At 46.4% G+C, this 19,169-nt stretch overlaps 2 protein-coding genes across 6 annotated transcripts in view; both read right to left on the reverse strand.

Moving 5' to 3' along the window:
- Window positions 1–85: 85 nt before the first annotated feature.
- On the reverse strand, window positions 86–12,393 carry SLA2 (Src like adaptor 2). 5 transcript variants are annotated; one of them, XM_053393858.1, is made up of 8 exons: window positions 9,454–12,392; window positions 7,197–7,345; window positions 4,841–4,937; window positions 3,756–3,842; window positions 3,404–3,558; window positions 3,168–3,317; window positions 992–1,124; window positions 86–543 (listed from the first exon to the last, which is right to left on the reverse strand). In XM_053393858.1, the coding sequence occupies exons 2-8, from the start codon at window positions 7,303–7,305 to the stop codon at window positions 414–416; spliced, it is 861 nt and encodes a 286-aa protein (XP_053249833.1). In that variant the 5' UTR covers window positions 7,306–7,345; window positions 9,454–12,392; the 3' UTR covers window positions 86–413. The 5 variants fall into 5 exon arrangements, with proteins under 5 accessions (XP_053249833.1, XP_053249832.1, XP_053249835.1 ...); XM_053393857.1 differs by having other exon boundaries at window positions 7,197–7,370; XM_053393860.1 differs by having other exon boundaries at window positions 86–538; window positions 7,197–12,393.
- A 589-nt stretch (window positions 12,394–12,982) lies between these two features.
- Window positions 12,983–19,169, reverse strand: part of NDRG3 (NDRG family member 3) — a 49,418-nt gene continuing 43,231 nt past the window's right edge. The window contains exons 13-16 of the mRNA XM_053393870.1: window positions 18,348–18,395; window positions 17,530–17,565; window positions 17,376–17,427; window positions 12,983–15,721 (exon numbers count right to left, since the gene is read on the reverse strand). Coding sequence (XP_053249845.1) covers window positions 15,552–15,721; window positions 17,376–17,427; window positions 17,530–17,565; window positions 18,348–18,395 — 306 coding nt within the window. The 3' untranslated portion in view covers window positions 12,983–15,551. The remainder of the gene's footprint in view (window positions 15,722–17,375; window positions 17,428–17,529; window positions 17,566–18,347; window positions 18,396–19,169) is intronic.

A 19,169-nucleotide genomic window follows, 5' to 3' on the forward strand; every position in this document is an offset into this window, starting at 1 on the left:
AGGTGAGTGATTTAACAGTTGTGGTGATCTGCTGGTATTTGAGTGGCTTGCGGTTTGCAAAGTGAACTTTGCTGAAATGCAGAGCTTTATAGGAGTAGTCATAAATACACAGCCAAGCTTTATTATTTAAAAATATTATTATAAATACATACATATATATATAGTCCTCGTAAATGAAGCCCATCAAGCCCGTGTGTAACTACATGAGGCTGCCATCTTGCTGAAGCTGAGCAGGTCTGGGTTTGGTCAGTAGTTGCAAGGGATCCACATGATGGAAGACCAGCAGAATATAATTATTAAGTAGATAAATTAATGTGAGAGAGCATGAAAAACTGTAGAAAGAGGTCAGTACTGAAGTCCTGGCTTCCACATTCCAGAAATGCTTCCCAACAGTAGCCTTATTTGCTTCTTTCTCACTTTTCACTGATTGTGTCCTCTGATGACAGCTCTTCAGTCATTAACAGGTAGGAAGTGACAGCTTCCCTCAGGCCCAAGCTAATTGGCGAGTCTTCTGCTAACGGATTTTCTGCCAACAAGTCTGAGCTAGACAGGAGAAAACATTGAAAGATTAAAATATGCTGTGAAGCAGAAGGATAAACACCCTTCTCTTGCAAAGACGTTCTCATTATAGCATTCTGGTAGATTGTTCCCACACAAAAGCAGGCAGACTTCCCCACTGCTTATCCCAGTCATACCACTGTCAGAAACTTGCTTTTATCTCTTGTTGCTATTAGCAAGTGCAACCAAATGCTTCTCTTGCAGCAGAAGTATTTACCCACTACAGATTAAATGGTCTTATGCTTGCTGCAACCAGTGAATCATCACAGCAGCTGTCTTCTCCTTAGAGGAAGGATGCCCGACCAGAACATGGTTTTGAAGGCTGATAGTGCAGCAACATGAATTCATACAAGCCAGAGCCCAGATAAAGAGACTGCTTAGGAACTCTGTGCTGAGTTCTGTGCTAGAAGAAAAGAGGATAATAATAAAATACCTGCTGATCTCCTCCCAGTTGAGAGCTGGCTTCTTTACTACCATTGGTTGGGAAAGATTAGACTTCTGCCACAATGTACAGCCTTGGATGAAGCACGGCTCCTTCAAGCAGCAACATAAGCCATCTCCAACTTCTGTTAACAAAAGGAGGAAAGAATCTCCTAATCTGGGCCTTCCATTCATAGCCACTAGGTATTCCAGACCAAGCGCATAGTAGTAAACAAAGTTAAACTGCACTGATCACCACATACTTGTTTCAACCTTGCTATTTTAAACCAGTGTGTTGGTGGCAGCACAAGAGGTGAGGAGCCTTTTCCAGCTCAAGGGCCACATTCCCCTGTGGGCATCCTGGAGGTTGCATGCCAGAGCAAAAGATGCAGCTCCTAATTTTGTGCAGTAGACTGACTTGCATGTAAAGAAGGTGGAGGTTTCTACACACACAGGCATTCAAGGCATGGTCACAATTCAAGGATACATCCTAGCCAGTACTTGGAAGGATCCAGAGCCAGTACTTGGAAGCCAGTACTTGGAAGGATTCAGATAGAAGCGATTGGAGGCCCCACCACCACCACTTTAGCATGAGCAAGGAAAAGGCATCCTGTTGTGTTCCCCAAGGCAAACAAGCAGACTGCAATTTGTGTGAGTGGCAGCACACTTGCACACCACCCAGAACTAGTTTCACCAAGCATAGGATTGAAACCCATGTGCTGAATGAAGTTGAGCAGTGCAAAAAGTACAAAATAAGTTGGGTATCAAATTGCGATTTCTCATGGCCAGGGAAGCTCGGCTTCCCCACTCCTTATTCTACAGAAGCAACTTGAGCCTCTTTTCCATCTGCTGCCCAGCCAGGAAGTTTAGCAGAGGAATAGCAGGCAGTGTGTACAATTCCATGTGTGAAGAGCAACCATCCAACCTGTTAAAGTCATGGATGAGGAATTTGTATTGTTCCAGTGGTTGAACTTCCAACTCCCATCATCTCCAGGCAGTATAGCTAATGGTCAAGGATGATGAGAGTTTGTAGGCTGTTAACATCCAGAAAATCAGAGTTTCTTGTGCATGAAATGTAATTCCAAGTACAAAGTGCACAAACAGAGTCAGTCTGTTATCATAGACTGGAGCCTGTTAGGGTAATTCTTTTAAGGTAGTCTTATGGCAGCATATACTACAGGCTTTTCCTGCATTGATAGCTGCTGCTTATAGAGCCCTGATGATGCCTCTTAAGCACACATTTGTTCTTTCTGACAGGAGTGCATGGCAGCTATTCTCTTCTATGGCAGAAACTAAAGATGTTACACTTGGGTCAAACCTGCTGATATGAGAGATGCCTCTTTCATCAAGAGTCCATACTGGCCCTCTCATTCTCTACATCCATCTATCCCTCACTTGCTAGTGCAAAATGACCACCTACACAGGTATAACAGATGGACTGGTCCACCTACTTACCCACTGGGCTTTAGTACAACTCTCATCTTTTTACACAAGAGGATTTGTCAAGGCCTGACTTCAGTTTTGGGGAGGCCTTGGGCAGGCTGCTCTCCACAGAGCCTCCCAGCGCCCTCTGGCATTTGTGCTCGCCTGCTGCAGCCTCCCTTCTCGAGGGAGCCAGTGTATCCAACCCACTAAAGGCTCCTACGCACTACAGCAGGGGTCAGCAACCTAAGGCCCAGGGGATACAAGTGGCCCACGGGGGTCATTTAACCGGCCCCCAAGCCACTCGGCGCTCGCCGCGCTAAACCAGCGTGGCGTGGAGACTTGCTTTCACAGCACCAAAAATTGAGTGCGCAAATGCCAAAAATCGCAGGCGTGCACACGATCCGGCCCACGGAGGGATCTCCGCTGGAGTGAACCAGCCCAGGCAAGGTAAACCTTGCCGACCCCTGCACTACCGCAACAAGGTAGGAGACGGCCAGCCTCCCCCCCCCATACACTCACACTCAGGCTTAGCTGGTGGCTGAGTAAAGGGCTGCTGCTGAAGTAGCAGAGCATGAGCAGGTGCAGGAGGCAGTGACTGGCTGCTGTGAGGATACAGCCACCAGAGGGCCCAAGGTGTCAGCCCAGTATGCCAGGTGCTGACACCAGGACTGCGTTGTAACTACTGGAGGCCGCCTCAAGCAGGAACAAAACAGAATTTAATCTCTCCCTTTTATCAACCCGGAAGCAGGGGGAAACAAAATTACCAGAATAGTACTCCACCAGCTCCTGCAAGCTCGAGAAGGTGAGGCGAGGGGAGATGTAAAGCCAGCCGTTTTCCATGCAGTTAATGCGATAGTGTTTCACGCAATCCCAGGAAGCATGATTTGTGTGTCTGATAGACAAAGAGTAGCAACCTGCATGTGAGAGAGAACACCATCAGGCCACAAAGTAGTATGAAATCATCACCTCTGAACTTTCTGAGCCACACTCTTCAGCCCACTTTGTTCCCTAGAATCCAGTGAGTCAGAAGATTTCTGGAGAGACTCAATACCTTTCTTCATTTGGCTCTCTCTGACCAGAAAATAACCTTCGCTGTTGGAAGGCAGCAGCAACAGCTCCTCAGCCTTCGATCGGCTGATGCCCTCATAGAGCCACCTGGAAGAGAAGCACACGCCACTGTTACTGCCCAGAACACTTCTCCCATGCAGGCTAAGACTGGATCCTCCAGGGATATGCACTCTTAGGCAGCTCTTGGGGGGGGCACACATCCTGAACTGCCCTACTGCTGCCCAAATTACTCCCAACCAGACCATTTATATTGCTGCAGCATAAACGAAAGCAGAAACTCCTACCCGTGAGAGATTTTGGCAACATGGTTGCTGGGAACATAGCAGCCTTTGCCCGTGGTTACTGACTCCACTTTCCACCATTCACCATCTCTGTTAAAAGAAAAGCATATTGTAAAGTTGAGCATCAAGACTTCCCAATGACCTCTTCCTTGAAGATCTTCCCTATTCATAATTGAGAACTAGGGAAGGGGGCAGGCCATTACCGTGACAAAAATACTTATACTGTTTCCAGCAGCTTTCCTTTTTAAATAACAGGGAGAAAATCTGTTATTGATAGATGGGGATAAATACAACATCGCACTAGAAGAATGTTCAGTCAGTATAAAGATTTCTGCTTATACAATGGAACATTCTCCCTCTCTCCTCCCCCTGTGCCCTTCTAGGGGTTCCCCCAACCCTTTGGAGCAGATATGGGGAGGCTGTGGCTGGGAGAGGAGTGGAGGGGAAGTTCCATTGCACAAGCAGAAATCCTTGAGATGAAGGGATTCCTTAGTTGGATAGTACCCAATCTTTCTCAGTTTCCTTAGCAGCCCAGATGGATCACACAAAATTTCATCATACAACATGAGGTCTCATGTGCTGGAGACCATCTATGCGAAAATGTATTTATATACTATTTGTATTTCTGTGGTGACAAATGGTTTCTAAAAATTAAGTTTGACTGGCTGACTTGTTTCTTACATTTGTATACCACCTTTTTCTCCAATGAGCTAAAGGTGGTCTACATGGTTCTCCCCTTTCCATTTTCTCCTTACAACACCTCTGTGAGATCGGCTAGGCTGAGGGACTTTGACTGGGCCAAGGTCACCCAATGAGCAGGGAATTCAACCACTGGTCTCCCAGGTCATAGTCCAATACTGTTATACCACATTGGCTCTCAATTATCTTTTATATATTTTGTGGAGACTCAAGTAGAAGCCAAAGGAACTGGGCCTTAAGCACAAACGACAGCTTAGCCTTTATCACACTTCAAAAAGTCTCAGAGTTCAGGCCAGTTCCACAAGGACACCCTTGTTCCACACCTTCGTGTATGTCTCAAGATGGGTAGGGGGAATTCTGTCATTCATCATCTCAGTGCAAGTACTCACTCAGATAGCAAATTCAGCTGCTCTCCCATCCACAGTATTGGCTCTGCATGTCCAGAAGGGAAATTACACACAGCAACAGCTATAGGGGTACTCTCACCTACAAGTTAATAAATAAAGACATAGTTAACAAACGACTTACACTCTTTCCATGCTTTGAGCTTCCCTACAATGTAATCTATGTGGGACTGCCCTTGAAGAGTATCAGGAAGCTTCAGGTGTCCTAGGAGCAGGGTGCACTCTTATTATAACAGCTGCACTGCCTTCTAGTTCATTTCCAGACACAATTCAAAGTGCCCTAAATTCAGGCCCTAAATAGCTTAGGCTTAGGTCACGGGTGTCAAACACAAGGCCCGCGGGCCGAATCCGGCCCGCCAGACCTCGTCATGTGGCCCGTGTAGCCGTGTAGCCCCAGCCCGCTATTAGAAGCCCAGTCGCTTCCCACCCGCCCATCGAACAGGCTGCCAACGCGACGGCGCATGCGCGCGACGAATCCTCCCGCTAACTCCAATATCATAAAGGAGATCGCTTACCCTAGTGGCCTTTTTTGAACATGCGCGACGTCGGGCGTGCAACTCGCATGCACAGGCGGGGAAGGATTGGGGGGAAAGCCCTGCCGCCGCCGCCTCTGCGCTTGCGCGCTTAAGTGAGCTTCCAGGGAAAGGAGGCGGAGGTCGCGTGCGCGCCGCCTTCCCCACGCGTGCGTAATAGCCGGCAACCTGTCAGCGCCCGGCCCGTGGCGCCCGTTTGCCGTTGCTGTGGCAGCCGAGGGGCCCTGCGGGAGGCCCTGGCTGCGAGGTCTGCCGAAGGGACGGAGCCTTCCAGGAACACGAGTGGCAGCTCAGCCGCTTTCTCCTCATCGTCGCCTTCCCCCTCCCCGCCGCAGCCGCTCACGCTGCTGGTGATGCAGCCCTGCGGCGGGGACGGGGAGGCGGTGGGCGCCTTGCTGCAGCCCCAGGTGGTGCGGCAGCTGCAGCCACCATCGCGGGGGGCCTCGGAGGCACCCTCAGGCCTCATGGTCTTCTACGAGCTGGGCCTGGCGGCGGGCGGCGACGCGGACGGCGACGGAGGCGACAGTGCCGGCAGCCCCGGCGGAGGCCTGGAGGATCTGGACGACGAGGAGGAGGGCGGCGCCCAGTTGGGGGAGGAGGAGGAGGCAGCGGCTGCAAGAGCTGCACCTACAAAGGCTGCAGCGAGACCACCACGCAAGTGGCCAAGCAGCGCAAGCCCTGGATGTGCAAGAGGCACCGCAACAAGATGTGCAAGGACAAGTACAAGCGCAAGAAGAGCGACCAGGCCTTGGGGGGCGGTGGAAGTGGCGGAGGCGGAGCTGATGCAGAGGGAAGGCAATTTCAGGAGAGATGGGAAAGTGATAATAGAGTGGACACATAGTCCTACAGATACAACCGGCCCTTTGAGGGTGACCAAACTGCTGATGCGGCCCCCTATGAATTTGAGTTTGACACCCCTGGCTTAGGTTATTTAGCTGGTACAGGGGCTGCTGTTATTTTTTAGAGCTCTAGTTGACTGGGTTTTATGGGTTTTTAGCCTTTCTTTGTTAACTGCCCAGAGAACATTGATGATAAGCCAAGTACAGTAGTACCTCGGGTTACAGACACTTCAGGTTACAGACTCCGCTAACCCAGAAATAGTACCTCTGGTTAAGAACTTTGCTTCAGGATGAGAACAGAAATCGTGTGGCGGCGGCGGCAGGAGGTCCTATTAGCTAAAGTGGCATCTCAGGTTAAGAAAAGTTTCAGGTTAAGAACGGACCTCCAGAAGGAATTAAATTCTTAACCTGAGGTACCACTGTACTGGCAACAAATGATCTAAAAGGCTTCCCATACAGAAGCTGTGCAAACCTTCAAATCAACAGAGGCGGCTTCTCTTGACATCCCATTGGTGGCTGGGGCACTGCAAAAGGCTTATTGATTGTGGGACTCCCTCCCCTGGGAGGTTTGTTTTGCCCCCTCTTGGCTGCCTTCCCCTGCCTGATTAAGACATTCCTGCTTCACCAGTTAGTTAGCCAGCAAAGCTGAGAAGTGTTTAAACTAGTAGTGGCAGCCAGCATGGTGCCTTCCATATAGGGTTGGGACTTCCAATTCCCATCAGTCCTAGCCAACACATCACCAATGGTCAGCAGTGGTAGGAGTTGTAGTCTGAGACTACCCAGAAGGCACCACTTTGATTCTCCCAGTCCTGGATCATCCTTCCCCCACCTGGTACCTTCCACTGTGCCGATGGTCCCAAGTTAGCAGTCGTCATTCATTTCAGTGGATCTACCCCGAGTAGGACTAGCATTGGATGCAACCCTAAGCTTTCTCTGTCCAGGGATCGGTAGCACAGAACAACCTCCCACCTTGTGGCCTGACACCACGGCTGAGGCCAAGGGCCTGGCTGTTCTGCACGTTGGACTGTGGGCTTGGCTGAGTAGCAATCTGCTTCCTTCTGCTGGGCAAACTTCCCATCACAGTCTGCCGTCAGCTGGTAGATTTAAGTAATAGTGGTCTGAAATCACAGTATTGAGAGAGACCTTTTAACAAGAGAGAAAACAGAGGGTCATCAGCATCAACTTCAAGGTTGCATCCAGCCTCCCATTGAGCTTCCATTCAGTTGCTCACCAATGATATAAGAGCTTTTTCTACATGCTAAAACTAAATGCTGATCTAGGTTCCCAGCTTGGAGTCCTCTGTCCTTGGCTCCACTCAGTCACATGCTCCAAAGGACCTTGTGCTCAGCACCTCTTCTATCAGCCATTATCCATCATTTGCTCTGAACTCAGTTATCTGCCAAGTGTTTGAAGTGTCCTTGCACTGTGTTAGGGAAAGAGGCAAGAAGCCGCAAAGCCATTTGCTGCCTCTTTAAGATGTTACTGGCTTCATCATTGGTTTGGTTATTGATTTGAGTCCGCAAGGCAAGTTAGCATTAATAGCCCAAGCAAGAATTAGTTAACCCTGGAAATAGACTCAAAATCAGAGGGGTCATGAGGACATAAGCTGGCCTGGCCTGTGAAAACAAGTAGGAGTGATGCCTCTGTAAAGCATTATAGTCAGGCTAGATTAAGAAGGACTGAAGCCTTGGAGTTGTACTACTCTGCAAGACTGCAGTACCAAGAAAAATATGGATCTTTATAGTACAAAGGTACACCATCCTGGTTAAAGGAAACAAAATTGGATGTCTAGAATGCTAGCACTGAGCCCTCCCTTGCCTTCTTTTGTATCTTTAGCCATGTGAAGTTGGTGGGCAAAAGTGAGCAAAAACCATGAGAAGCGAGTTTAAAAATGAAACTACACTTGCTCAGAGTGTTGTCGTGTTGTTTTTGTAGTCCATGAAAGCTTATGCAACAATAAATTGCTTAGTCTTTATCCGAGGTATCTGATAGCTCAGTCAGTAGGGCATGACACTCGACTAGGTGACCTTTGGAATCCCTTCCAACTCTACACAATTCTATGATTCTATGTATTTCCTTACTTCATGCATTCATTTTTTGTATAAGAGGGGCCATATTTGGGAAACTGGTGTAGGAACCCCCAACCACTTTAATCCAGCCTTGAGTTGCCCAGTAGGGGGTGATTAACACTCTTCAGTGAAGACTATCCTACAGTAGAGGTGAACAAATGAGGAATCTCTGCAGTACAAAACACAGCCAAGTTAGGACATGTCACACTCATTTGAAAAGATGGAACTTATAGCCTTAGCCATAAGTTTGATGTACTCCCAAGTACTTTGCAAATCAGTTTGGACTGTACTGCTGAGAGCAAATGCCTAGGATGGCAGTGTTAAGATACCATCCATTTCTAACCTGGTTACAATATACACTGGCTAATCGTGTTTGGAAGTGATGGCTCCACTATCTTTGAAACTTATGTCTCACCCACAGCTTTGAAGCTAAACAGATTACCTATTGATAAAAGAATCTTTGAGTAGAGTTTAAGTCTGTACTCAGTATGACCAGGCAACAAAGATCAGTTCTGGATCTCAGCCCTGGTGGCCAGTAACATAGCTATCTGCCCCAACAATTAAAAAAGGCTTTCCTAAAGTTAACCTATAGTGCTGTTTTTTTGTTAGTAGACTAAGCCTCATGGTTACTCTTCACACCTCTGTGGTTTCCACCTTGGTACCAGGGACATTCAAGGCTCCTCTTTCACTATTCTCCTATTTATCTTAATCCTACAATGAAGCGCACTTCAGCAAAGCATTTATTCACCTACAGTGGCCTCTTTGCCCCACCAGTCTTCTACTACTATCACCATAAAATCTGCCAAACCCCTGGTTCCATTTCTCAAAAGCATCATGGTCTCTAGCTCCATAACAGTTCCTTCTGCTCCCAGTGATGCGACTGTGAGCACCACTCACCTGTCTATCCCAGCACCAAATGGCCACAGGCTCTTCAGAAATCACAGCAAGATGGTGATGCGACAAGAAGAAAGAAGCTCTCTTGCAAAACAGGACCCTTGAGGACAGTTGGTAGGGTGGAGCCCAACCCCAGTTCCCCTGGCTGTAATAGTTTCTGGATAGGAGTCAGAACACTGGGTCGCATCACTCAATACATAGGGATGCACCAACACAAATCCAGACCTATTCCTTTAATGAACAGTGTCCAAAGATAAACGCACCTGACCAGATTCTCTGCATTCAGTGCTCTTCAGTAGTTTGAATTTCTTGCTGCAGCGTCTTCCAAGCAACAGGCTGTCCTCTTGTTCTGTACACAAGTAAAATCCAAGCAGCAGAATCGTCTTGGCCCTTCTTCCCTGAAGCACAGCTTAAGCCAACAGCCGGTGAGTTTGTGCCACTCTTGTTGTTTGACTGCATGTTCTTGAGAAGAGCCGAATCTCGAGAACCCACAAGCTGCTCAATTTCCTTTTGACGCAAGTGGAAAAATGGTTGGTGTGACAGAAAAAGGGGGGGAGGAAACCACACAGAAAACAGATGCTTCTACAACCGTGTTTGACTTTATTTTACCACAAAGTAGAGTCAGGTAATTGTAGCAGGCTAGATAGTACCTGTGGACTGGTGGCCAATTATGGAGAATGGCCTTTCTTGTCCCCCAAAGGAACACCATTGTTCTAGAATCTAGACAGCCAGGTACACACTGCATGGAATTGCAAGTTTTAAATCCAGAAAGTGTCTCGTGTAGCGGAGGTGGTTCAGTTTAGAGAACCAAAGGGCATAGATGTGGAGGTGGCATACCTGCCCTGCAGTCTCTTTTCTCCGGCATCTATTTTGCAGCCAGGCTCACACCAGGCATCAGAGTCTGACTGAGGGGAAAGGGATGCTGAGAGAGGTTGCAATGGAGAAAGCAGCAGGGAATGTGAGGGCTTTGCGCTCCTCACAACCTGCCCTGTTTACTCCCTAAAACGGGGCAGCAGGTCCAGGTTTAGCTACCTGGCTCTGCCAGCATCAACCTGCTTGGGCATTTGGTGGCCGAAGAATACTGCTTTAAGATCATTGGATGAATTAATGTTTTCAATTGCTTTTAGAATGCTTTTGCTTTGTCTTTAAGTGGTACATCTGTTTGCCTCCCTGGGCTCCTTGGGGAGGGGAGGACTGGATATAAATTCAGTAAATAATGACAACAGCCCTACTTTGGTCCTTAAGCAATGCAGTTGGTTGGTTAGCTTATACAAACTTTCATGTGACAGGAGGCCTCAGTACTATTAAGTTCCTGCCTACCTGCCATTTATGAGATTGTATCTTTCACAGCAGCCTAAAATAAACTCCTATCACCACCATCATCTCCAGCTGGTGGTGAGTATAGACCTCAGAACCAACCTAACGCCTCACGAAAACAAACAATGGGTGAAACAAAAGTGGAGCAAGTGGTCAGTGGAATAAACCTATTTTCTGCTCTTTCGGGGCAATACTTGATGGTATAATAACCATTTTATCCAACTATTTTCAAGTTGTTTTCTTACCATGAGATGTAGTTCTGATAACACCTCTGCAGTTTCCTCAGTCCCATGGAAAGTAACGTGAGTAGCAAACATCATGAACATTTTCCATGAGCACTCGTATTTCTCTGTATTTAGAGATCCCGATGAAGCACTTTGTTCCCTGATGTTCCTGTTCAACTAGTCACAGCCCCCAGATTGCTACATCAGGAAGTTTAGATGTCTGATGTAGATTTCTTTTATATTAAAAAAAAAATCATCCATGGACAAGTGGAGCTTTCTGGCAGTATTAGTCATAAGTATTATGTATGCAAAGACCTCACAGAGCTACCCTCAGAATAACGTGAGGCTGCATTTGCGTAGGCAGCACCCAAAGGTCACAAGGGCACATTGAGAAGTAGATGGAGGAATCTGGGTTGATAAGGTGTCAGACATATATTCATAACATATTCAAAACAGCCACTCAAAATCATTTTGATCACGAAACCTGAAACCTCCACAATGCTTCTCCATATGGTATATACATCGTATGTACCTTAGCGGATCATTCCAGGCGTTAAGACCTCTGGTACTATCAATTCTGTAATGGTGTGTGTTAAGAGACAAGCAACTCCAATTGTAAATAGCAAGGGGGTGTACACATTTCAGCAGCAGGCATGGTTTTGTTAACTCCGTCTCGAAAAATTTACTATGTTTATGAAGTTCCATATTAATGCTGTCCCAAGCAGAGAGAGCCATACTCTCATGTGAGAATTACTTTTGCTCACCATTTTGTTCAATTTGTTGCTTTTTAGTTAAAGAAACCACTCTTTGGGAAAATTAACTTGCACAATATAAAAGATCTGGAGGTGGGGAACAGTCAGGGATCTCTGAGAAAACCACACCCACCTGAGGACATTCCCCCCCCCCCGAAGGTCTTTGCCCACCCCCACCCCCCAGTGGCAGCATAACTCCTAGTGCATGCTGCTTTCTGTTGTCCATGTGCAATTTTTTTTTGGGGGGGGGGAGAAACTAGTGTGCTTTTCTTTTTTAATGGACTTTCCTGCATACCTCATGGATCTCTCCACATCTTAAAGGACCCAACAGAGCCTTGTTTCTTTCACATTTCTGGTACTTGCCCAAACTGAAATACTAAAGTTTATGAATGGGGACTGTACTAGGTCAAGATGGTGTCATAGCCCTGGGCATGAGTCCAAAGGTGAGCTGGCTAAGCCTGCAGCAGCTGTACTGGTGCTGGCCTTGAGCTCACGGAGTCCAAGCAAGGAATCTTAAATAGCTGCCTCCTGCCCTGTGCCTGCCCAACAACATGGGGAGTGCATCAGGTGGGAGGCCACTGAAAGAGAGATTAACACTTATTTTCTAGATGTAGCCCTTTAAGATCCACATTCTTCAGGCCAACAGGGTGGGAACAGTGTGTGTGTGTGTGTGTGTGTGTGTGTGTGTGTGTGTGTGGACTCATAAGGCCTCAGTAAGAACAATATGCTGGCTTAGAATTATCTTTGGTGTTGTGACTACTGATCTGCCTCATAACCATGGGTTCCAGCTCAGAACAAAATATGAAACATCATGAGTAGTCTGGGAAAGAGCAGTTCCCGTAGGGCAGGGACGTCCAACTCCCAAGACTCTGCTATCTACTCCGGGGGGGGGGGGGCAGGGGGAATCTAGCAATGATCTACACATTTTGGGGGCGAACCCAAAGTTGTTAAGCTTTTTGGGGGGAGCAGGCCAAAGTTGTTGAACTTTTTTTAGTTTTTGCAATCATGCACCATTGAAGGGAAGAACAAGGGGGCTGGGCCAGATGCTCTTTTTCCCACGGGGAGGGGCACTGTGATCAACAGCAATCGACTGCAATCTACCACTATCATCTGGGGGTCGACCTGTCAATCGCGGTGGGGTAAGGGGACTTTCAGCACCGTGTTACCCTTCATTTGTTCATACTCTTCCCTCCACCACCCCAATCTGAAAATTCTGGATGAAATTTACATGCTATAACTACACAACTTGTGTCTCTTTGATATTTTTATATTATCTACACCTCAGTCTCTCTACCATGGCACTCAAAAATATATGCACTGCATAGAAACATTGACAGGACACTAGCTATGCTGTCCATCAGGGTTTTGTGTTTTTGAACATCGGAGAAACTCACTGTTTCATTTGATGACCAAGTCATTTGATGACAAAATCTGATAGTTCTGAGCTCTGGAAATCAATGGAGACTAGTCCAAACATGGAATAAACACACAGAGCCACATTAACAATTAGACTCGATTATAGCTTTATTTAATTGGTACGAATTTTCCCTCCCAAGCAGAATCTTCCGGTTCCCTATTTGAAACAGAGCTGAACCTGGTTTTTCCAAGGATCTTGGCCCCATGAGCCAAGTATATTCTGCCACCGTATTATGAATAAGTCAGCAGCACATCAGCAATTATTTCAACCTCTTATCAGATCAGAAATCACACACTTCTGGTCTTCTGTGACCCAACGGGAAGCAGAAAAGCAGCAACCTTTTGAATTCAGGAGATCAATATAATCTGGGAACTATCTAGCTCCCAGGGCAAACCTACCCACTTCTATCAAGACTGCTGAATTTGTCAAGACAATAGAGTTTAGTATCAGCCTATGAAAAATATATAAAAAACAGGCCCTAAACAGAGCACACTGTTACATTATACAGTACACAGATGCATTCCCTTAGCTCAATACAAGCTCAAGACGCCTGCATGATGCAAGCAGAACAAATCATAGACCCAATATAGTCCCACCCGCACCCAAAGTTTTTTGTAGCAACATAACTGCTTGGGGAAAGGCTATAAAATTGGCTTGTCTGTCCCTCCAGATGTCCAAAACCGTAATCTGAAGTCTCCGCTGACCAGTTTGCTAAGTTATTTCCACATATTGCAAACAGCATGTTTCATAATTAAAAGGCTTGGGGATTTCCCATGAGGAGGCTATAGCAGTGAATAGGGAAGTTTGCAGAATGCCAGTTTTAAACCAGGAAAATGGGGGTGGGATTGGACTACATACACTTTAATAGAACTGGCAATGCATCAGTGTCCAGCAAGTTTAGCAAATATAGAATAAACACTTCCCAGTTGTTGAACATCAAAATTGCTGCTACATCAAAATTGACATTATTACCATAGAACACTGTGTGACTACTTGGACCTAGGCTGAAAAAACAATCCTCCATCAATGATTTAGAAATCTATGGTTTCTGCGTTAATATATAGTTCACTTTACTCAACCATTAAATATATTTTGGAAAATTCATTTCATTTTTGGAGAGTGGCTGTCTAACAGGTGTAATTGATTGTGCAAGTCACTATCATGAAACAGTCAGGGTAAGATATTTGTATGAACATCTTAAGCCAACTGTTTTCTTCTTCTTCCTCTCCTCCTCCAGCTTGGGAAAGCACTGGACCCCCTGCCGCCCACCCCCAGGGTGGCAGAAGTCAGTCATTATAAATATAATCCAGCTCCCTTTCCAAAGCCTCTATAACCCAGCACTCAGGCTACCGCAGAATGTATAAAATCCCTTGTACACTGCTGAATAGGACACTTTCATCAGGGAGAGCTAAGCTCATGAGAAACCTGGCTCTTTCTTTAAATTGGTGTCCCAGCAGCCCTGGTAGGAGATCCTTTTGCATGCCTTTCACCCACCTCAGCTATGAAAGATTTACACTTCCCTACAGTGTGAAAATATGCAGCATATGCCGGGATGCACTCAAGAGTTCAGATAGTGCAGGATTCAAGACCCCCCCCCCACCCCTGAAGTTTTAAAACACTGAATCTTCACCCCTGCCCCAAAGACATTGTAAAGACTGCAGCCAAGAGCCCTAATAACCTTCAGCAGAAGCACAACTAGAAAGCAGTTCTAAGTGCACAAGCCACAGAAATTATTTGGATTCAAAACAAAACAGGAGACCCACCACTTTCACATGGTTTGACAACACAGGAATCAGGGCCGGGGGGGGGGAGGAATGGCACCAACATATACAGTAACTCTCTCCGTTAGCACCAATGGAATGTTAGCGCAATGGATGCGTGCAGATGTGACAAGCGCGCTGGGGGAGCTCACTTGCCACACTTGTGCCACACACACACACAGTCTGAGCTCAGGAGGATTCTGCTTTTCCAGTTTGAGTAGAAGCTAGGTTAGCACAGCATTGATTGGCCAGCCCTTGAGTCACTCATAAATGTTCCCCACCCACCCAAAGCATTGCTCTGTACAGCGCCAATTAGCTGACAGCCATGGCTGATTCATGAAACCTCTCCACTTTCTCAGAGCATGTTCCAAAGAGTAAACAAAAAACCAACCAAGACCAAGCAAATACTCGCACAGAAAAAACCTTTTTGTCAAAATGCTAAACATCGCAAGAAGCAGGTTACGTATGAAGGCCGGGAGCGGTGGTGGTGCGGAATAAACGCAAAGCAAGACAGCTCACCTGAAACATGGCGGCCGTGTGGTGAGAAAGGAGAGAGAGACTGCTTTGGATTGTGTGTCAGCAAAGGAGCAAAGGCAGGGGAAAGTGGCGCTCACCCTGAACAACCAACCCTCCCCACCCCAAAAGCCCACTCCTGTTTTCAGGAACGTCTGTACACAGCCTATGTTTCTGGTGCCAATGCAGGAAAAAAAGAAAAGATTCAGAACATAATGCCAAAGAGACAAATAGCTGAGAAGGTGGCAAGTAAGATGGGCAGGCACAAGGTTGGGAGGGGGACTTATTAATGCCACATGTTTGGGTGAACACTGGATTCTGGGGGGGGTTCAGAAGGGGAGAAGAGGGATTGTCTGGATACAGAAGATGGTCGCTTGCTTAGCAGGATACTTCCATAGTCTGAGGAGCACCAGCTGCTCCAGGAATTCCAGTTGCTGCCTCCCCTGGGTTGCTGGCTTGAGACCGTGTTTGGCTGCTCTCTCCAGAGCCAACGCTGGAGGACGACTGGGTCCGGGAGCGGATCAGTCTGGTCATACTTGCAGATGGCACTGGAAGGAGAGAGGCAGTGAAGACCAGAAATAAGCAAGTTTTGTTTTACCTTACTAGAAAATGCCTTCGAAATGGAAGAAGCGTAAAGTGGAAGGGGGGGGGGGAGTGGTGCTGCAGGAAAACAAACAAAAAGACGCATCACCTTTTTGGAGCTGCCTCCAAGGCAATAGCGCAATGTTACACTGGCAAATGCAAGTTTCCCAAACCCATGTGTACCATGGTGAAACAAATGTGGGGGGGGGGCATTGTAAAGGAGAAACAGCAGGTGGGAATAGGTGCTTAATCCTTCCAACCTCCCCTGCAGATACAATCCCAGCCAGCTGCTCCACCCCCACATTCCCTAGTTGTGCTTTCATTTTGTACCCCTCCCACTTGCAAGTGCCCCCTCCACATCTGCTGTCTGATAGGGTTGCCGTATTTCAAACAGTGACAACCCGGACAGAAAAGTTGTTGAGTTTTGCCCAACCCTGTTGGACAGACATTGCTAGAGGCAGCGGTCTTCCGGAAATCCCAGACATATGGCAAACCTATGTATGAGGAAATTCCGGGGTTGAGAATTCTGTTTTATTTTAAGCATATGGTTCCATTCTCAGGTATGAAAATGAAATGCACGCATATGATTGAGGATGCTTAAGGCCTGATGTGCATACCTGCCAAAGACTCATTGCAATGCAGTCACCTCTCTGTGTGTGAATAAGAGGCTGCTCACATAGTAGTTTAAAAAAAGAAGATGATGATGCGAGGAATAATAGAATTTACTCCTGGATCATCACTGAGCTGCAGAACCATGCAACAGTCAACCAAATGCAAATGAAACCACTAAGAAAATTGTAGCGCAAGAAGCGTACAGTGGGATGGCCTAAGAATGCAAAATGTCGCCAGGCCATGCTAGAAGCAGAGTAACGCATCAGAAAAAAAAGTAACTCAGTCAAACCAGCCACACACTTGTAGATACCTGACTCAGTGCTCAGGTGACTGAGCTGCACGTAAGGGACTGGAAGTAAAGACAAGAGAGGGAATGGGAAATAGAGGTTAGTGTAGACATGACATGCCTAGAAGAATATATGCTGCTTGAGCACCAAGCCTGAACACTCAGTCTTTCAGTATTTGCAACATGGTAGAACTTCAGGCAATGTGCTTAACACCGCACTAGATGACCTGCAAATATAGTTTCTACTTTCTTGGGCCTTTAAATGTCAAGTGATTTCCCGCCCCCCAACCCTAAAATTAATTTCTGTCAATGTACCTTCTTTTTGCTACAGGCACACAGATCAGGAAGACAGGTGATGCAGGAATTTCCCCCCGATGAAGTTACCTGTAGCAAAAGGCTTGATCCTGTTTTGAATACAAGTACAGGGCTGCCAATCTTACCACAGGATAGACCTTGGCAATTAACATTTTCCTTTCTGGAACTCTCCCAATTTAACCCACTCACTGAGGAATTTGGGAATCTGGACAAATATGCCTACAGTTCAGACAAGGCCTTCTTCCAAGTCCAGCAATATACATGGCCCATATTGGCCAATAGTGAAAAACACCAAGTCTCAATGGGGGGGGGGGGGAATAGACCTATCAGCAGCCTGGTGGGGTCTGAATGACAGGTAATTCCCAATCCTGCCCTCTGTGAAATAAGACAGTGTTGTTATAACTTACTGTAGCCCATTCCCTGCACGAAATACTTGAAGGCTTCAGTCAGTTTCCCAGGCTGAAAAAATAAATATAAATATAAGCATAAGCATAAACATAGCCATATTTATACCCCTAAAAGCACACAAGATGCAGGAGACCCACTAAAATAAGAGCTCACCTGCACGACTTGAGGGAGCCCTCCACAGTCTGCCATCTGCAAGAAGAAATGGGGAAAGGAGAGAGTCAAAACCAAGATAAAATGACATTCAGCTGAAAATGCTGAGCAAACAAATGAAGCCTAAATTAGCCCAGCAAGTGGTGGATTATAGCATCAAGCTGAGACACAGTGTCTATTTCCAGCAAACATAGCTTTAAATTGAAGTTTCCTCAGGGAAAGAAAATGAATAGCATGCTGAGACGGGGAGCCTTCAGTGACATTAGCCACTGGGGAAGACGGCGAAAGGGAAGTATATTTAATAGGGTTGAGGTTAGCCCTCATTTCTGGATTTGGACTAAGAGGAAGCACAGCTGTTAACAAACCCATTCCCTGCTGCCATTGCAGCGCAGGCTCCAGAGTACACTTAAATGCAGGTATACAACTCCAATTTCTTCCTCTGTCATAACACTAGAACTCAGGGACCTCAAATGAAGACTCAAGGCAGGCAAAAGAAAATACTTCTTCATGCGGGGCATTGTTAAACTATGGCATTCACTCTCGCATGAGATAGTGAAAGATATCAACTTGGATGCCTTTAAAAGAGTATCACAGAAGTCAATGGAGAATAAGGATGTCACAATTGCTATTGCCCTCTGGATCTGCTTACATGCTTCCCATAGGCATCTGGTCAGCCATTGTGAGAACAGAGTTATGAACTAGATGGGGCCTTTGGTCCAATGCAGCAGGCTGTTCTTATGTAGTGGAGGATGGCAAACCAGGAACCACAATGAACTCTGGAATGACAGCCCCCAAGACAGCCACTCATAGTTGATGGTTACCTTCAAGAGTGTTGTATTCATTGGATCCAGCCGTGAATTGCATTCAACCTACAAAGCACAAAACAGCATTTATTTCCCCCCTCCGTTATTTATCTAATTCATAGTTATTACCAAGGATCCAGCGAAGGTGGGGACTGGATACAGGAATATCATACTTTAGCAGCAGCACATCGAAGTAAGGGATTTGGTGGATAAGATACAATGTCCCTGTTCTTTCTCGGTAGTCGTGACCACCCTGTAGAACGCCTTTCCGTCAGATGTCAAGGAAATAAACAACGATCTGACTTTTAGAAGGCAGCCCTGTTCAGGGAAATTTTTAATGTCTGATGTTGTATTGTGTTATAATTTGTTGGAAGCCGCCCAGAGTGGCTAGGGGAACCCAGTCAGATGGGCAACATAAGGAAGAAGAAGAAGAAGAAGAAGAAGAAGAAGAAGAAGAAGTAGTAGTAGTAGTAGTAGTAGTAGTAGTAGTTAGGATTGAGAGTTTTTCCGGGTATCTGATGTGACTGATATATGCCCATATGAAAGATGCATGAACATGTAGACCAGAGGTACCCAATGTGGGGAACTCCAGATGTTGTTGGACTCCAATTCCCATAATCCTCACACAGCACAGACAAAGATGATAGGAACTGTAGTCCCAAAACACAGAGTGCACAATGTTGGTTATATCTAATAAAGTCTAGTTATGACATCAAAAGCCAATACAGTGAATAAAAAGCTGGACTTGGAAGTCCTGTGTTCAAATTTCTGCTCAGCCATTAAGCTTGCACAGCCTTATCTAACCTTAATGTTAACAGCAGAATAAAATGACACAAATGA

The sequence above is a fragment of the Podarcis raffonei genome, chromosome 6 (assembly GCF_027172205.1).
Source record: "Podarcis raffonei isolate rPodRaf1 chromosome 6, rPodRaf1.pri, whole genome shotgun sequence".
Classification (NCBI taxonomy): domain Eukaryota; kingdom Metazoa; phylum Chordata; class Lepidosauria; order Squamata; family Lacertidae; genus Podarcis; species Podarcis raffonei.